This window comes from Jaculus jaculus, chromosome X (genome assembly GCF_020740685.1).
Source record: "Jaculus jaculus isolate mJacJac1 chromosome X, mJacJac1.mat.Y.cur, whole genome shotgun sequence".
Classification (NCBI taxonomy): Eukaryota; Metazoa; Chordata; class Mammalia; order Rodentia; family Dipodidae; genus Jaculus; species Jaculus jaculus.
In genome coordinates, this window is record NC_059125.1 from 3,382,821 (window position 1) to 3,402,082 (window position 19,262).

The 19,262-nt window shown below is 43.6% G+C and overlaps 2 protein-coding genes across 2 annotated transcripts in view; one reads left to right on the forward strand and one right to left on the reverse strand.

Moving 5' to 3' along the window:
- Map3k15 (mitogen-activated protein kinase kinase kinase 15) overlaps window positions 1-1,698 on the forward strand; it is a 147,754-nt gene extending 146,056 nt beyond the window's left edge. The window contains exons 29-31 of the mRNA XM_045140440.1: window positions 689-789; window positions 862-938; window positions 1,274-1,698. Coding sequence (XP_044996375.1) covers window positions 689-789; window positions 862-938; window positions 1,274-1,346 — 251 coding nt within the window. The 3' untranslated portion in view covers window positions 1,347-1,698. The remainder of the gene's footprint in view (window positions 1-688; window positions 790-861; window positions 939-1,273) is intronic.
- On the reverse strand, window positions 561-17,949 carry Pdha1 (pyruvate dehydrogenase E1 subunit alpha 1). Its single transcript, XM_045140683.1, has 11 exons — window positions 17,804-17,949; window positions 12,572-12,631; window positions 11,167-11,340; window positions 9,723-9,849; window positions 9,309-9,400; window positions 8,170-8,262; window positions 7,350-7,505; window positions 6,865-6,936; window positions 4,336-4,403; window positions 2,795-2,903; window positions 561-2,260 (listed from the first exon to the last, which is right to left on the reverse strand). Exons 1-11 carry the CDS (start codon window positions 17,858-17,860, stop codon window positions 2,096-2,098), a joined length of 1,173 nt encoding a protein of 390 aa, XP_044996618.1. The 5' UTR covers window positions 17,861-17,949; the 3' UTR covers window positions 561-2,095.
- Window positions 17,950-19,262: the final 1,313 nt, after the last annotated feature.

The window sequence follows — 19,262 nt, forward strand, 5'->3', positions numbered from 1 at the left end:
GGCTGGAGAGATAGCTTACTTAAGGCACTTAACTGTAAATCCAAAGAACCCTGGTTTGATTCCCCAGGACCCATGTAATCCAGCTGAACAGGGTGGCACATGCATCCAGAGTTCATTTGCATTAGCTGGAGACCCTGGCCCACCCATTCTCTCAAATAAATAAAAATTTTAAAAAGGATAGTTTGTGAACGAAATTAAGCTGATTCTCATATTGAGCTCCTTAGAAAAGGGCTATAGGTACCTCTTGGAATGTGGAACAGATAAAGTGATGCAATATATATGTGTATAACATATTTTATACACGTATGTATAATGAAAGTCACCATTACCTTTTGCTGCTGACTCCATTCTTCCACACTAGTCTAACTTCTAGGCGTCAGGAATGATGCACAGTCTTAGCGCTGTAAGCCTCTTCCAGTGGGGCTACAGCTACCCATTCTAAGAAAAGGCACTTGAAAGATGGGAATAAGCAGCTAAAATGATACTGGGTATCATACATAGGTAAAGCTGATTCTACCTTCTGGAAAGTGAGTCAGGAATAAGGGATTTCATAATACATCTTAAAGCTGCTGAATCATCCAAGTTTAATTCATTTCTTTTTCTTGTCACATTCTGGATATTTCACTGCATTCACTTTTGAAGCATTTTGTGGTTACACATTGCTACAAAACAGTTCTAATAATTACAGGTATTTCAGAGAACACAACATCCCCTGATGGGCCTGGAATAGACACAGATCTTATAAATTGGTTGCAACTACAAGGAGTGGATGCAAATACAATCAAAAAGGTAAATTTGTGATTCAAAAGCATTTTTATGCTACTGTTGAAAAGCTTCTCTCATATATTTAATCTTTTTCAGATTGTTGAAGAGGATTATACACTTTCAGATATTCTTAATAACATCACTAAGGAAGACCTAAGAGGCCTTAGACTACGGTAAGCACTTCCAGTTTTGTGTGGATATGATCTTAAATGAAGTAGAAAACAAAAGGTTTTCTGCCTCTCCTTGAACTCTATTTCCTATGTCTTAGAAAGTACACTACTCATCTCTGTCCAAACTCAGTTCTAGCTTTAAGGTGGGAAGAAGGCATGAGGCACTACAAGGTCCTTTAAATAGCAGCCATGCACATAGCATTCTAAATACCCACAAGTAGACCTTGAAGAGAACGTACTTTTGCTTTAAGTTAAGAGATTACATTTTGATGAGCAGATGGCAAATGAATGATAAATGCTAAAGCTTTTGCCACAATAGTGATTCTCTTGTTTTGCAGTGGTGGTGTCCTCTGTAGACTCTGGCATGCAGTCTCCCAGCATAGAAGACAGGCTCAAGAGTCTTCACAGTGATAGACGATTAGGTGTCATCAGACACCTACGCTGAGGAGAGTGAGCCAATACGCTGTTTGTGGTTAAAGCTTCTGTTCATGACCCCAAAAATTCCGAGTGTGCACAGAAACACCCTTGCTCATTTAATTCAAGCATTTAAAGACTCTCCTTACTGATACAGTTTAAAAACATCTTGCTGTTTATCAACATGATTAAAGATGTACAGAATTGTGTGTTAGTGACTGTTTTGATATCCCAGCACATTAGAAATTAATGTTTCATTCAAAGTCATTCTACCTTTTATCAATCACTGGGTATAAGAGGCTGGGAGTTGTTTTAGTGTACGTAGTAATAAATAAACATGTTAAAAATGTGCCTTGTAATAGAAATATAACTTGTTTGTTGAAATGTATAAATGGAAAAAACTAAATTATTTTGTCTCTGACATGATTGAGAAGTAGTCTTACTTTCAAATGGAACAATTATTTCATCGCATCCTTGCTTGTTTCTCCACAGGCAGGGATGTCCTTTATAATGAGGGAAGGCTTAACTGTCTTAACTAGATATACACCAACCCAATATTCTTTGACGTGAAATACATCAATTTTAAAATATACAAACTACATGCAATTACTCTTTTATTTAATTTACATATTAGTCTTAATGAAACTTTACAATAGACTTTGTCTGGATATTACCTGTCTTTAAAATTGAAAGCACAAAGAGTTCTTTACAGTTGGCAACAAACATCCATTGAATACAGTCTCCCATTAACTGACAGACTTGAACTTGATCCATTGGTTGGCACCACGCACTTCAAAGGGTGGATCACTGCTGTAGATGTGATGTCCTAGTTCCTCCAAAGGCGGCTCCGGATCAGCTGTGGCAAACTGAGCAGCATCCTCAATTTCTTTCCTCACTTCAACATCAATTTCCTAAGTACCAGATGGTCATAAAAGAGTTTTAATACCAGCTTTGCTACCAACTAGTTTTTGTCTCAATCTGTTTCTAGCGTCACAAATTGCCTTTTAAAAAAAATTTATTAGTTTTCTTTTCAGCAAATACAGGCAGTTTGGTACCATTGTTTAGGCTCATCCATGATCTACCCCCTCCCATTGGACCCTCCTTGTTGATGTAAATGGGTCATGCATTGTGGAGTTAGCCTACAGTTATTGGTACTTTTTAAATACTTAAAATGGCAATTATTTGTACAGGAAGATATTCTAGGGACAGTATGTGAATTAAAAATCCAAAGTATTTTTAGGAAAAAAGAACTCTGCTATTGAGACATAGGGTTTTTTTTTTTTTTTTTTTTTGGTCGATATGATTACTATCTTATAATACACACTGTCTACCAACTCTTAAATTCTCAGAAAATCCCCAAACAGCATCCCTGTGAGATTTCAGAATTAGCCATACCCCATCACATCACTCTGGGCTAGGATGGCCACCACTCAGAGCAACTATACCTTCAATTCTTCAACACTGGCAAGGTTGCTGTTCACCATTCTATCCTTGAGAAGCATAATCGGGTCACTCTTACTTCTTACCTCCTGGATTTCTTCTCGGGTGCGGTAACTATGGGGAGTGGAGACAGTTGGTAGGGAGGTAAGAACAGGGCCTATGGGGCAGACAGTCTAGTGAAGTACAAGAGTGTTTTTGAAACACTTTTGAGAGAGTTGCATCTTTTATAGAAAGCTATTCACTAACTCAGTCTTCTCTGAAATTCTCACCAAGGGCCATGTTTTGGTTTGCTACTTTGATCTGAAAGTCACCTACCCCACCCCTTTAAAGCTCATGTATTTTACATAAGTGGGGCAGTGGTAATGACTACAGGCTTCGAGGCAACAAAATACTAAGCAGGGAATATATATGCCTTGCCTTTCTCACTAAGACCTCAAAGACGCAAGGCTAGAAAAATTTGGATACCAGGTATTCTAATATTATTATATTTGAAATTACGTAAGGATTTTATGATTTTTTAAAAAATTTATTTATTTGAGAGCAACAGACACAGAGAGAAAGACAGATAGAGGGAGAGAGAGAGAGAGAGAATGGGCGCGCCAGGGCTTCCAGCCTCTGCAAACGAACTCCAGACGCGTGCGCCCCCCTGTGCATCTGGCTAACGTGGGACCTGGGGAACCGAGCCTCAAACCGGGGTCCTTAGGCTTCACAGGCAAGCACTTAACCGCTAAGCCATCTTTCCAGCCCAGGGTTTTATCTTTTAAGAGTTATACAAAGTGCATTTTCTCATAGAATTTGCTCTCTACACGTTCCCTTAGAAGTTCGCTCTATTAAAACTTGTTTAACTAAATTGATTTCAGCTGCATCAAACCTGCAACTGCAGAACTACATGCTAGAGTGAAGTGAAAAAGGAACTCACTTTTTTTGTGTTCCAGTTAGCCTTGCTCCCTACCATTGCAGAACAGGTCCACATCCTGTGCTTTTGAGGCCTAGTGCACCATGTGTGAATTAGGGGAAATGCCTGCGTAAGCCCAGTATTGCCCAGTATACTACTCTATCGTCAGACCTATTTTAGAGTTTTCATCTGCAATTTAGTTACAGAGTTGTTCTGTTTTAAATTACTGCTCATGGGCTGGAGAGATGGCTCAATGGTTAAGGCAAGTACCTGCAAAGCCAAAGGACCCAGGTTCAATTCCCCAGTACCCACACGAGCTAGCTGCACAAGGACATACATGCATCTGGAGTTCATTTGCAGTGAATGGAGGACCTGGTGCACCTATTCTATCTGCCTCTTCCACTCTCTCTCAAATTTTCAAAACTTACTAGTCATCCTAACACATAAGATACACATACTACAGGATACTACTGCTTCCTACCCTGGATCACTACTTTCAAACTGAGACTCAAATGCCAACAAAACTACTTTGGTTAGTGATGTGAATTTGTATTTGGTTTCAAAAGCAAATGTTGAAATGCTTTCCTATCTTATTTAAGTAGCACCAAGGCTCACCTATCCTGGCAACACTCCAATTCTGCATTACTCTACCTGACTCCAGGGTCACTCATACTGTGTCCATGGTAACGGTAAGTCTGCAGCTCCATCAGGATGGGCCCCTAAAACAGAACCCAGAAGTGGTTAAGATGACTGACAACGATGTGAATGGTATCCCAACAATCCTGGGCTTCAAATGGAGACACACACGCACACCCCAGCATCCAGTATGTTACCATCAATCTTTTATAAATCAGTTGAGTTGCCAAGAAGAATCAACCCCTAGAGTCTTAACATCTATTTATTATTATTATTATTTTGGTTTTCGAGGCAGGGTCTCACTCTAGCCCAGGCTGACCTGGAATTCACTCTGTAGTCTCAGGGTGGCCTCGAAATCACAGCAATCCTCCTACCTCTGCCTCCCAAGTGTTGGGATTAAAGGCATGTGCCACCAGGCCTGGCTCTATTTATTGTACTTTTCATCCACATTTCTAATCAGAATTGAATGAAGCAACCTACCAACAGCTTGCTTTCAATCAAAGGCACTGAGCATGCTGTAGAGTCATATTGGTTAGATTTTTATCACTACCAAAGTAAATCTGCCCATTTCACTGTGTCCCAGGGGCTGGCAGCCAATACTCCTTTACCTCCAGGCCTGTCCAACCTGTAGCCCAGGATAGCCACGAATGAGGCCCAAAACATTTGTAGATGGAAACAGCCATGTCACAATGTCAAAAAGTTGAACAAGGAGCTGGAGAGATGGAGTAGCAGGTAAGGTACTTGCCTACAAAGCCAAAGGACCTCAGTTCAATTCCCCAGGACCCATGTAAGCCAGATGCACAAGGGGCCACATGCATCTGGAGTTCGTTTGCAGTGGCTGGAGGCCCTGGCACACCCATTCTCTGTCCTCCTCTCAAATAAATAAAGTTTAAAAAAAAGTTGAACAACCCTGATGACCTTTTCAGTGTGTAAGCGAAAGCTGGCAGGTACCAATAACCTCTGATACCTAAAGCCTGTGGCTCTGCTAGGAGTCTGGACAGCCTGTCATTACCAAGTAGCTTGCTGATTCTATGTTAGCCTACTTCCAGAAGGTTCTGAAAACTGAAGGGAGGCAGTGGATAGAGAAGCCATGGCAGTTTGATATAGTGGTAAAAAGGAGAGAGGAGAGCAGGCTGAGTCTCAAGTGCTTGGATAGTCTAATCCTGGTTCTAAGATATAAGTACCCTTAATGCTCTGTGCCCCAATTTTCTCATCTATAAAAAAATGGGCAAAATACCTAGGAATTAATGAAGATTGAATGATTCCCCCCTCAAAAAAAAAAAAAACTTAGTGAATTGCCGAACAGGTCAACCCCTCAACAATTGTCAGTGAGTTGGGTCTGAGGTTATAAGGAGTTTCTAGATTCTCCCCCAGTAACAAGAATAGACTTTGATCAAGTTGAAAACATAAACATGACAATCTGATCCTGTTTCTGTAACTGGACCCACATGTTCTCTGCAGAATCTTAAGAGTAATGGAGCTAACACTGTCAAGGGCCTCACTCCCTCAGTCTTACAGTCCCAATGCAGACAGGTTAGCCCACTATAAAACCATACTGTCTTAGTCCTGCTTTACTTTCTTCTACTTTGTCTTTTTCACCCTGCATCTTCTCCTGCCTGCCCTTCTCTCCTCCCTTTCTGACATTTTCATTACTGCTGACAACACCTGATTTGCATTCCCCTCCCCCCCCACACACATGTGGAATGTCACACAGAAAGGCAGACTGTGGTGGGGTGCTTTTCTGGGCTGTGGAATACTGACTTAGAACTAGTAAGCTTCTGGCACTTAAACCTCCTCTACACCAATCTTAGCTCATGGCTGTACACTGAAACATAATAAAGATCCTTGACATGGAAGCAGCAGGACTAACGTTACTTACTTTAGCCATGTTGTTTAATCTGTATTAAGCTTCCATGCTTATTATATAAACAAAGTCAGGCATTGTGGGGATTCCAATTTGGTCATTTGAGGGGCTTATATACACATAAGGACAAGACACAATCTAAACAAATACAAAATTAATTATCAGGGTGAAGACAAGCAAAATACCAAAGTGGCACTTAAGATTTGCCTCAAATAGGGGAAGGAAGTGAGCCAAGACCTTGCTCGCTATTCAGAGGTAAACATCCACCTGACTGGACTGCTTCTCTGCGCGTGTGTGAACGTGCTTGCCTATGTAGGAGGCCAGATATCTTCTTCAGTCACTGTCTACCTTATTTTCTGAGAGGGTTTCTCACTGAACCCGAAACTCACCAGCTGGGCTAGATTAGCTAGCCAGTTTTTCCCAATGGTCCTCCTGTCCCTTCCTCCCAGAAATAGGATTTACAGGTGTGTGAAACCAAGCCTAGCTTTGACATGGGTGCTGGGGGCCTGAACCCACTGAGCCACCTCCCAATGTCTGGACTCTGCTCCTATCCTCACACAGCCCAGCGACTATTCTGGGATAGCTAAATAGCAGCAGCCTCTGGAAAAGCCTGCTTTTCACTTTAATAGAAAAATGTTATTAGAAATCTGGAGCTCTCACAAAAGTCTTCAGACTCTTACCTTCCCAGATCTACAATGGGCAGCCGCAAACTTTGTTGCCTCTCGGACACACAAGATATCCATTCCATCTACCTGTTAATAAAAGTTGGACGGGTTAGAACATAAATCAAATTGTCCAAACTTGTTTTCCTTTTTTTTTTTTTTTTTTGTGGTGCTAGGAGATGGAACCCAGGGCCAGTTAGGCAAGGACTCTACCACTAAACACCTCCAGCCCTCCCATATGCCCTGTAAGAAAATGAAACTTTAAGCCAGGCATAGTGGTACACACCTTTAATCCCAGCACTCAGGAGGCAGAGGTAGAAGGATCACTGTGAGTTCGAGGCCACCCTGAGACTACATAGTGAATCCCAGGTCAGCCTGAGCTAGACTGAGACCCTACCACAAAAAAAGAAAATGAAGCTTCAATTTTGTTAGGACTGTCAAGAGCATGTAAGAAGTCAGGTGCTGACCGGATGTGGACCAAACTCTACAATAAATGCTCTTACCCTTATCCCAGGAATAAAATCTCCTCTCTTGTAGTAATCCGTGCTGGCTGCTGCTCTCTCAACTGACGTTCCCATTCCATATCGGTTATTCTCACAGATGAAAATACAAGGCAATTTCCATAATGCTGCCATATTGTATGCTTCAAATATCTGACCCTGGAAGTATTTATAAAGCAGTTGTTTATTTCTCTAGACTTTGTCACTATCTGTAACAATCTTTGCTCTTCCCAGCTTGCACAAAGGCTAAAAAGCCTCATCTTCTAAAGCTGTCTGTGGTGGAGAGAGAGAAAGGAGCGTGTATGTCGAGTGTGATGGGGAGAAGCAGTGGGCATCATACTTCTGCAGCTGAGCGAAGTGGGAAAACAAAGGCCACTAGGTTTTTTTGGAGCCCCACAAGTAAAGAACATCAGCAAAGAAGATCATACCAAGTGCCTTCTAGGGCCTGGTGTTTACTAGCCTAACACAGGATGAGCAATAGAGAAACTGACATTGCCATGGCATTCAAGAAAATAACTATGAGTCTGTGTATTACAGCACTGGCTTGATAGGGTTACAATAGCTAAAAAGTTCTCACTACAGAGCATATTTGCAATGCACTAATGCACAGCAAAGAGGAACATCTTAGAAGGAATGTACCCCTTTAAAGCTTTGGTGAAATGGGTCGTAAGTCTCTAACATGGCCAGAAAACCAAATGTGAGTTAGCCATTTGAAATACTTGTCAATTAATAAGCAATATACTATTTTCTTTAGAAATTCAATGACGACCATTCAAAACTATGGAAATAAAATGGTTTTTACAAAGTGCAGAGACATACTTACTTGATTAGCAGCACCATCACCATATAATGTCAAACAGACTTCGTCTTTTCCATTATACTTGCAAGCCAGGGCAATCCCTGCTCCCAGGGGCACCTGACGTTAGGAAGAAACATCTTTAATCCTAGCACTTGGAAGGCAGAAAGAGGAGGATCGCTGTGAGTTTGAGGCCAGCCTGAGACTTATGTAGTGGATTCCAGGTTAGTCGGGGCTAGAGTGAGACCCTGCCTTAAAAACAAAAAGGGAGGACGGACAGACGGACGGAAGGAAGGAGCCAGCCAACCAACCAACCACAGAAATCCGTGACAGTTGAAATGTTTTCAATTTTAATTCCAGGACAGAATCTGGAGAAGAAACTACACTGGTATGAATTCTTCCTACCTGTCTCTACTCTGTTAATCTCAATAAAATACAAATAAACACAATCAAGGCTCACACTTCTGTACCCAAAGACTCAACTAAACTTAAGAGTCAAAAGGTGACACACAGGTATAAAACATATAGAGCAGAATCATACTGTAGTAGATGTAGTTGTGTGCTATTAACATGTCATCATTCACTGGTGAAAATGAGGGCTCCCTGCTGACAGAAATAGTACTGGAGTACTACAAGATCCAAGATCCTGACCACCCCTCTCTTCTAACCTGGCCTCAGTACTAGCACCGCCTACAGATAGGTAAGAGGGAGCGCGAGGTGACAGGAAGAAAAACCAAAAACTACAAGGAAAGGACAGCTCTAGTACTCCAGGCTGCTGTTGCTTATAACACATGAAACACATCAAAAGATTACTATCCAAAGTTGGGCATGGTAGCACACGCCTTTAATCCCAGCACTCGGGAGGCAGAGGTAGGAGGATCGCCTGAGTTCGAGGCCACCCTGAGACTACATAGTGAATTCTAGGTCAGCCTGAGCTAGAGTAAGATACTACCTCAAAAAAAAAAAAAAAAAAAAAAAAAAAAGAAGTTACTATCTAAGTCTACTTAGTATTTGCTCCACCAGAAAAGTTTAAGAAGCAAACTAAAAAAAAAAGCACTTTGAGGGCTTAAAGTGCTGTCATTCTTCAGAATTCTCTAGGACACCAAAGTTTCTGAAGACATGAGCCAGGACCAAACCCACCCAAGCACATGACCTTTATTGGCTACCTGAGCTCCAACGATGCCATTGCCCCCGTAGAAGTTCTTGGCGTACATGTGCATTGAGCCTCCTTTCCCTTTAGCACAGCCTCCTCTTCGTCCTACAGATGGCAACACATACCCATGCATGAAAAGCTCCTGCACCAAGCAAATGCAATCACGCCACAAGTGTTTACTGAGGCCAATTCTACAGTCTAAACATCTGTCCCACCATGTGCATCTGGCTTACATGGGACCTGGAGAATCGAACCTGGGTCCTTAGGTTTCGCAGGCATGCGCCTTAACCACTAACCCATCTCTCCAGCCCAGAAGTCTCTTTCTTATAACTCAAAAAAGTGTTAACACTAACTCATAACAGCAACTCAATGAGATATTTGAAAACTCTCTCCACTCACTTCCCCTTTTTGTAAATCTATAGCAAACCTGTTAGTTCAGCAAGAATCTCTCTGACAGAAAGGCCCCGAGTAAAGGTGAAGCCGTGAGCACGATAGGATGTGATGAGATGGTCTGTGGGGTTTATACCGGCCTCCAGGCCTACACAGCAGGCTTCCTGCAGTAAAAGAAGAAACCATGAGGCAATGTTTCTGGGCAATAAAGTTTCTACTGTACCCAATGCTATGAAGCATAGGCTAGTAGAACTCATCATTAGTAGCCCACAAGCGTTATTTTTTTAATCACAAAGTAAGAGGGCAAGGCCCAAACCAGAACCCGTAAACTAATAACCCACACACGTGCTGTTTCCTATAGTCTGAACTGTCACAAAAGACTTCTGTCTTCTTTCACAAGCTTTAGAAAGATTTAGCCCTGTGTTTCCAGAGGCAATGGACTAAAACCAAAGTAGTGTTCCTCTAAAGGAGGTACACCCACCCTGGCTCCCCACTAGTTCATCTCACCACCATTCTCCTTGTTTTGTTATACATTGCCTCCTTCACTCATTTAGTGTATCTAGCCAGCTCCTAAAGGCATTTTACTTTGAACCCTTGGCCTAAACCCACAAGGCAATAAAGTAACCCTTTTTCCCAAGAATGTATACAGTATAGATATTTAGGATTCCAGAAAGTTTTGAAATTGTAAAAGCAGATACATGAAATCAACAATGTGAGGTGTGAATGTATACTTGAACCTATGCTTCATAGTGCATTCTGGAGTTCTAGTTGTCGCCCCCCTTAAAATACTAGACTCATCCTTCTGGCATGAAATGCAGAACAAAAAATAAATAAGTAGAAGCCAGGCGTGGTGGCACACGTCTTTAATGCCAGCATTAGGGAGGCAGAGGTAGGAGGATCGCTGTGAGTTCGAGGCCACCCTGAGACTCCATAGTGAATTCCAGGTCAGCCTGGGCCATAGTGAGACCCTACCTCAAAAAGACAAACAAAAAAATTAAATAAGTAGAAACCATATTTAAAGCCAGGTATGGTGCCTCACACCTGTAATGCCAACACTCAGGGGGCTGAAGCAGGGGAACTGTGTGCGTTCAGGCCAAGGAAGGCTGGGCATGTGGGTTTGTGACTCTGCTACTTAGAAGATTGGAAGCAGGAGGAGCAAGGGCTCAAGGGTTATCCTGGCCTACATACTGAGGTTCAGATTAGCCTAGAATACACGAGACCCTGTCTGGAAGAAAAAATAACTTAAAAAAAAAAAAAAAGTAAGTGTGCATGGTGGCATACACCTTTAATCCCAGCATTTGGGAGGCAGAGGTAAGAGGATCACTGTGAGTTCAAGGTAGCCTGACATGACATAGTGAATTCCAGGTGAGTCTGGGCTACAGTGAGATCCTACCTCAACCGGGGGGGGGGGGGGGACACGGGGGACAAAACCATATTTAAATACCTAAATAGCATAATTTTATCTCAAACCTACCACTCACCTGACCATCACACAGGTGACAGAAACCACGAATAATTTTCTGCTTATACAGCTGGTCTGCCTTCAGCTCCATTCGACGCACAGTCTGCATCATCCTGTAGTATTTGAGCCCATCCTCCCGGGTGAGCACTGTGGTCACTGGAGGGCCCTCTTCCAGCCGGTGAAGGTCACATTTCTGAAACGGTGTAAGACACTCATCCTCCAAATATTACCCCACAAACACTACTCACTCGGAATTCTAACTGCACACAAACAATGCTGAACTTGAAATATGGCAAAGGAGCACATAAGCAGGGCTTCAAGAGCTGGACAGGCAAAGTGGCTCAGGCCTAGAGGAGGTGGGGACAGGGAAATCCTGAATTCAAGGTCGGCCTCCCCTACATGGGCTACATTTTTAAAAAAGGGAGTGCTTCAAAATGCTTCCTACTCCTTAAATTTAAAACTTCACCATACAATGGGATGGAGGTTTGGATGAAGGAAATCTTGGTAAGACAACTTTTCACTGGAAAAACAGGCAGGTCAACTGATTTATAGGCTGAAAGTTGAAATTTTTAAAATATTTTATTTTTATTTATTTATTTATTTGACAGAGAAAAAGGGGGAGGGGGGAGGGAGGAAGGGAGGGAGGGAGGGAGAGAGAATGGGTGTGTCAGGGCCTCCAGCCACTGCAAACAAACTCTAGACGTGCATGTCCCCTTGTGCATCTGGCTAATGTGGGTCCTGGAGAATCAAACCTGGGTCCTTTGGCTTTGCAGGCAAATGCCTTAACCACTAAGCCATCCCTCCAGCCCTGAAAGTTGAACTTTTAAGAAAGTATGTGTTGCAGTAAGGTTCACATTGCTGGCACAGAAATCACCCAACCAAGATCAGCTTGTGGGAAAAGGTTTATTTTGGCTTTCAGACTCGAGGGGAAGCTCCGTGATGGGAGGGGAAAACGATGGCATGAACAGAGGGTGGACATCACCTCCTGACCAACATAAGGTAGACAACAGGAACAGGAGAGTGTGCCAAACACTGTCAAAGGGGCATTGGCTATAATACCCATAAGCCCACCCCCAATACACTGCCTCCAGCAGACATTAATTCCCAAATCTCCATCAGTTGGGAAACTAGCATTCAGAACACCCAAGTTTATGGGGGACACCTGAATCAAACCACCACAGCATAAAAGGACTTCTTAATCATCCCTGAACCACATCCTAACCTTTCAAATATACTCCTCTTAGTTTTTTAAGCCACTCTCCCCTAAACTACCAGAGGGTTGTTCTTACTAAACTTCTCTGAGCCTTTGATGATACTAGCAAATTTGAAAGAAAATGGCAAAAAGAAAAACAACCATGAAGTAAAAGTGTAAAACAAATCGAAACTGTGGAAAAACAATTAACACAAAATGAAGCACCTCTTACCTTAATTTCAAATGTAGCATCATTTGCAAAGTTACGGGATGCCACTAGCACTCTGCTTGCCTAGAAAGCAAACATAGACAAAGCAATCAATTAGCATGCAGTTATGGAACTATGCTGGTACCTTCCTTGCCCTCCCACATGAGTCCAACTTTTGGCTGATAAAAACACAGGCAGGGCTAGAGAGATGGCTTGGTGGTTAAGCGCTTGCCTGTGAAGCCTAAGGACCCCAGTTCAAGGCTCGGTTCCCCATGACCCACATAAGCCACATGCACAAGGGGGCGCACGCGTCTGGAGTTCGTGTGCAGTGGCTGGAGGCCCTGGCATGTCCATTCTCTCTCTCCTGCCTTCTCTCTCTGTCGCTCTCAAATAAATAAACAAAAATATTATTTAAAAAAAAAACACAAGCATACCCCTCTCCTAAAAGGCAGTGAGAAAGGTGGCAAAACCAAAACCCATCCACTTTGTTTTTAAAGAAATTACAGTGAAAAAAGGATAAATGCAAGACTAAATTCAAGAAACCAGAATCTATTAATCCATGGTGCTGGAGAGATGGCTTAGCGGTTAAGGCACTTGCCTGTGAAGCCTAAGGACCCAGGTTCAATTCCTCAGTACCCACGTAAGCCAGGTGCACATGGTGGCACATGTGTCTGGAGTATGTTTGTGGTGGCTAGAGGCCCTAGTGTGCCCATTTTCTCTCTCTCAAATATGTAAATATATTTTAAAAACGAAAAAAAAATCTATTAATCTTTATTCAAGACAAGCTTTGCTTTTCTATGACACACACGTGAGGAAAATACTGCTTTAATTATTCAGAGTATGAGATACTTTTAGTGAGAAATAGACAAGATGAAGCAATGATAATGGAAGTTGAGCCAGCCATTTTATAAACCGAGTAGCCTAAATCTTGAGAAAGCTCCTTCCTGAAGCCCCAGAAGGAAGGGCTGGTCCCTGAAACAGTGGTACTCCCTTCTTGATGTTTGGGTGGCTATCAATTGCTTAGAGGTACTGATTTCTTTCTACTTACAACTGAGCACAGCACAGACATTCTGCATGATAACTAAGGTACAGGTTAGACCCCCCCACACCCAAAAAAAAAAACCAGTTACTATACTAATTCAGCTAAATTTTGACAGGTAAGCCAGTATCATTTCCTTTGATGGAAACCCTGAAGCATACTCATCAGCTCCCATGCAGTGTAACACAGTGACGACGGAAAGCTGAGTTTGCCCAAAGTCTCACCTCCTCCCTTCTCCCTGAGTCAGTAGTCAGTCCATCAGTTTGTCTACGTGTCTCCCCTCCTTTAGTCCTTTCTTCCCTCCCTCTCTCTGATTCGGTCTTATTAAGCACCTCAAGATGGCTTGGAACTCCTGACCCTGGTCCACCAGCCTCTGCCTCTCCAGTTCTGTAATTACAGACATCTACCATGCCTGGCTTCTACTTATTTCTTTGCCTTATCTGCAGGGGTTACATTCCCAGATCCTCAGCTGAAGCCTAAAACCACTGATAGTGCTGAATCCTATTGGCAAGTATCAAGGCAGCTGATCTGATGATAATCAGGAGAGCTTCTCAGAAACCAACAAGTGGGAGGGTGGAGTCCACAGAATGGAAATCTGGACTAAGGCGTGACTCATATACTGAGCTGGACAATGCAAGATTTCTTCACTCATCACACCTTCCAGAGCAACACACAGAGTAAAATTTTCCACTGAATATTTTCAGAACACAACTGACCACAGGCTATGGACACCAAAACCATGGCCAAGGGGGCCTACTGGATCATTAGAGGCAAATTGAGTACAATAACATATCTCAAGATGAAGGAAACTTTGAAGTTGAGAACAGCTGGGTAGCAAAGGAGTGGCTACTTTGGCAAGGAGAAAATATGCTCTTTCTTGGCAGCTAAATTTTGGAGCCAGAAATATCTATTGTGTTGCAAAATAAATTTCCAGATACTTGCGTTTGGAGCAATCTGAAAGTAGAGACCAAAGCAGTCAGGCATCAGGAGCAGAGAAAAGGTACTTTCTCAATTATAAAGTCCAAACAATGAAGACTGGCAATGCTACATAATGAAGATCGGAAAGGGGAGTGTTTGCCAAAAGGCCACATAGACACTTTGCCGTTTCAGTATTAGGAACCACAAAAGTAAGTAGAACGACTGCTGTAATGGGTAAAAGGAGCGAAATGAGATTCCTTTCTGTGTGTGTGCTGGGGACAGAATGCACTGAGCTCAGTTACGCTGCATCTCCCGCCACTAGAGGTTCCTCGTTGAGACCATGAACAACCTGTTCAGTATAATAAAAACTTGAAGTTTCTAAATACCTAAGGAATCAATTAAATAAAAACAAGAATTTCAAAATCTCCCAGAATCTACCAGCATAAATTATAAACCTTATCTAAGCTGGGTGTGGTAGCGTTCGCCTTTGATCCCACCCCTAGGGAGGAAGAGGTGGTAGGATCACCATGAGTTCTAGGGAAAGCTGGGACAGAGACCTTACCTCAAAAATAAAACCTTACCTACTATTCCAAAAGATATTGGTATCAGGAATCACAACAAATTCAAAAAACAGTCAAAAGTACAAATCACAATTTTGCAATTCATTTCAAAGTTTCACACTGAGAACTCTGTAATAAGATAATTTACAAAAGCCTGAACTAAGTTTCCCCAACTCCCTGGTTTTAAGAGGGGAAGGAAAAACTAAGATAATAAAAACAAAATGGGCCAAACATGCAGAATCCTATAGAGGAACAATAATGGGATTAATTTTAGGCAGAAGCTGCATCAAAGCTGCCTTTATCACTTCAAACCTCCCAGCACTTAAGATCATGCAGACAGCATGACTCTATTACACAAATCTGTGTAATTTGGAGGGGCCACTGCTCATTATTTGTCAGAATTTTTTTTAAAGCTTACATTAAAAAAAACTATCATTTGGGGCTGGAGAGATGGCTTAGCGGTTAAAACGCTTGCCTGTGAAGCCTAAGGACCCTGGTTCGAGGCTCGGTTCCCCAGGTCCCACGTTAGCCAGATGCACAAGGGGGCGCACGCGTCTGGAGTTCGTTTGCAGAGGCTGGAAGCTCTGGCGCGCCCATTCTTTCTCTCTCCCTCTATCTGTCCTTCTCTCTGTGTCTGTCACTCTCAAATAAATAAATAAATAAAATTTAAAAAAAAACTGTCATTTGTTTTTGGTAGAGAATTTTCTCTTTTCAGATGGCAGTGACCTTGGGATGACTCAGAAGACATCATGATGCTGCAAAGAAGTGACCGGAGTGCTCAGTACTGCAATATCTCTATCGCATCTTCCAAGGCTCAGGGTCTAATGCGGAAGAGGTGGCAGAAAGAATGTAAGAGCCAAAGGAAGGGTAGGACTCTTTACAACGTGCTCCTCCAGACACAAAATGGCCTGGATATCCATGACCCCACAATGCCTGACACTACCTACACAAGGCCATCATAATAGGAGGAAAAGATCATGACATCAAAATAAGAGACTGATTAAGATGAGGAGAATGGGGTTTCAAAGGGAAAAGTGGGGGGAGGGAGGGTTTTACCACGGGATACCTTTTTTCATAATCATGGAAGCTGTTAATAAAATTTTTTTTTGAAAAAAAAGTGTCATTTGGCGTCGGGTATGGTGGCACACGCCTTTAATCCCAGCAATTGGGAGGCAGAGGGTAGGAGGATCACTCTGAGTTCGAGGCCACTCTCAGACTCCATAGTGAATTCCAGGTCAGCCTGGGCTAGAGTGAAACCCAACCTCGAAAAACCAAAAAAAAGTGTCATTTGGGGGCTGGAGAGATGACAGCAGTTAAAGGCACTTGCTTGCAAAGTCTGATGGCCCAAGTTCGATTCTCCAGTATCTATTCCCACGTAAAGCCAGAAGCACAAAGTGGCACACGCCTTTAATCCCAGCCCTCAAAAGGCTGAGGCTGGAGGATCACTGTGAGTTGAGGCCAACCTGAAACTACTTATTGAATTCCAGGTCAGCTTGGGCTAAAGTCGGATCTTACCTAGAAAACAAAACAAAACGAAACAAAAAGGGTCACCATTATGGAAGAACAACTGAAAACCGATGCTGCCAGGATTAAAGGATACAAAAGTCTATGAAGACTCTGGCCTAATGCATACAAATATGAAGAGCTCAAAAATGTTGGATATGCTAACAGAAGTGTGCTTTGCTTCCAGTTACGATTCGAATGTGAATTGCATTGTGTTTTTCCATTAGTCAGTGGGATTCCTAGAACAGCGTACTTCCGACATTTCCACATTCTCTATCCATACTAAGCAGAGTGGAATCAAATCGTAAAGTCATGACTAGAACCAGAACTGCAAGTCTAAGCCCAACAGCATTTATACCAAGAAACACAGTCTCGGTGTGCCTTCAGGTTAAATGAGCCTCACATAAGTCTTGACCTCGAATTCCAACGTTCCTAAGAACACTGTGATTTTCTTTCTGTACCGTGAACCCTAATCCTCTGTGTGTTTCAGGAAGAAGGCAGTTGTTGCCTGTGGGTTCTGCTTGGATTGCTCTTAAATTGATTGCCAAGAAAACGCTCAGGTGTGAAGGGAGTGGAGGAAGTTTTTTTTTGTTTTGTTTTGTTTTTTTTGGCGAGCCTGACCCCGTGCGGGCGCTCAGAGCTGAGCACAGGTGTTCAACAAATGCATACCCAACAGAGCACTCTATAGAACAGTAACCGTGTTTGACCCACAGGGCATCTACTATGTACCAGGCACTAAGCACATAAACTGGGTCCCGGGGAGCTTACAAAGAAATAAGAAAGCTCTTGGGTTTTTCTCGATCCTTGATAAGGTCTCATGGCTAGCAACTGATGCACAGAAGCACTTCGTCGCCGAATCCCGAGCTCTTTACAACGTGCAAGAGCCTCTCAGCCAAGAGCAATGACAGCGTTAGACTGGCGACCAGCCCAGTCAACGGCAGGCTGGCCGGAGCCCAAGCCCCGCCTCCGCATGTCCCGTAAACCTGCGGGCACTTCAGGAGCTCGGCCGCCCGCCACGCGCGGATCAACGATGCGCAACGCGGATCTCGCAGGCGCCGCGCCCCGCCCCAGCAAGCGCCGCAGGCCGGGCGCCGCTCCTCCCGGGGCGGGAGCGGAAGGTGCCGCGTGGAGACCCAAGCTAGGTCCGCGGCCCCGGGAGGTGCTCGGAGGCCCGGCCTGCCCGGCTCCCGTCCCCGCTCGCGCCCCACCCTGGCCCGCGCGCTCAAGCGGCCTCACCGGCTTCTGAGCAGCACCAGACAACACGCGAGACACCGCGGCGAGCATCTTCCTCATGGGGCGCGGGCAGCGGCTCGCAAAGACTCGAAAGGACCGGTTCCGGCGCCCCTAAGTCTCCTTCAGGCGCCCTGAGCCGATGCCACGCCTTAAACGCAGTGACGCACTCGGAGTGAGGTCACGCGCCGCGCCAGTCTGTAAACCAATCAGAACGCTTCCTAGGGAGCACCCCGCCCTCCTGAAGGGCATACAACCATTCATTGAGGGCTAGAGCTGGCTGGGGCGGGACAGCGGGCGCCTTCCGTCACTACGCGACTAGCGGGTGAGGAGGCGGGTCCCCGAGGACGCTTGCGTGAGAAAGTGTGAGTTCCAGGGAGGTTCGGCCTTCCCCTTGCCCTTGCCTTAGGCATGTTGGCCCTGCAGTTCGCCTAGTGCCGCCTGGGCTGCGACTTTGCACCCGTGGCCTGGTGCACGAAACCATGGTGGTCAGCAAAAGGGTAGGGGCCAAAAGACATCGTCTGGTTTCTAGACATGGTTCTGCCACTGATGTCTTGAAAAGGTCGCTTCCGAGTTGCAAAATGCTGCCATCCTCCACTTGAGCTTGGTGGCTCACGTCTGTTATTCCAGCACTCTGGTGGCTGAAATAAGATAACCAAGATAATTTGAGGTCAGTCTGAGCTACATGCTGAGTTTCAAAACAAGCCTGGTCAAACACATGTGTCTACACAGCAAAAAAAAAAAAAAAAGAAAAAAAAGAAAAATCATTATATATTTCAAGCAGAAAGAGAATGAGTGGGTTAAGGTCTCCATCTGCAAACGAACTTCACATGCATGCTCCACTTTTGTGCATGTGGCTCTACTTGGGTACTGGGGAATTGAACCCTGGTGGTTAGGCTTTACAGGGAAACACCTTACCATCAAGCCATCTCTCCAGCCCCCAGTTCTTTTTTTTTTTTTTATGTTGAAAGTTGATCACAAAGGTATAAGTTCAGTCTTAGGGCCTAGTCTTTGAGATTTTGTTAGCTTTACTTCTTTGGTTGGGGACTTAGTTTTAGACATCAAATGTTATATGTGAGTTCTTCTAGGTGTTAATGCTTGGAACAAAGCAGAACCTGACATGTGTCACTGTTACCCATACACTATAAAAGTGAAAATACGACTTTATGAGAAGAACGAAGGGAAATAAATATGTAAATGATTATTTTTTGAAGTCTGAACTCCTTTATTCGTCATGATGGAGGAGGTTATATTGCCTTAACAAGCTGACCTCAAATTATGACTGGATCAGAGGAAAATCACGTTGATTTTCCACTCATGATATATGTTAAGCAGGAACTGACTGGGCACTCTTTCCATGATGTCATTCAGGAACCCAGGATAAAGGGTACTCTAATATATGTGTGTGTGTGTGTGTGTGTGTGTGTGTGTGTGTGTATGTATGTATTTTGGTTTTTCGAGGTAG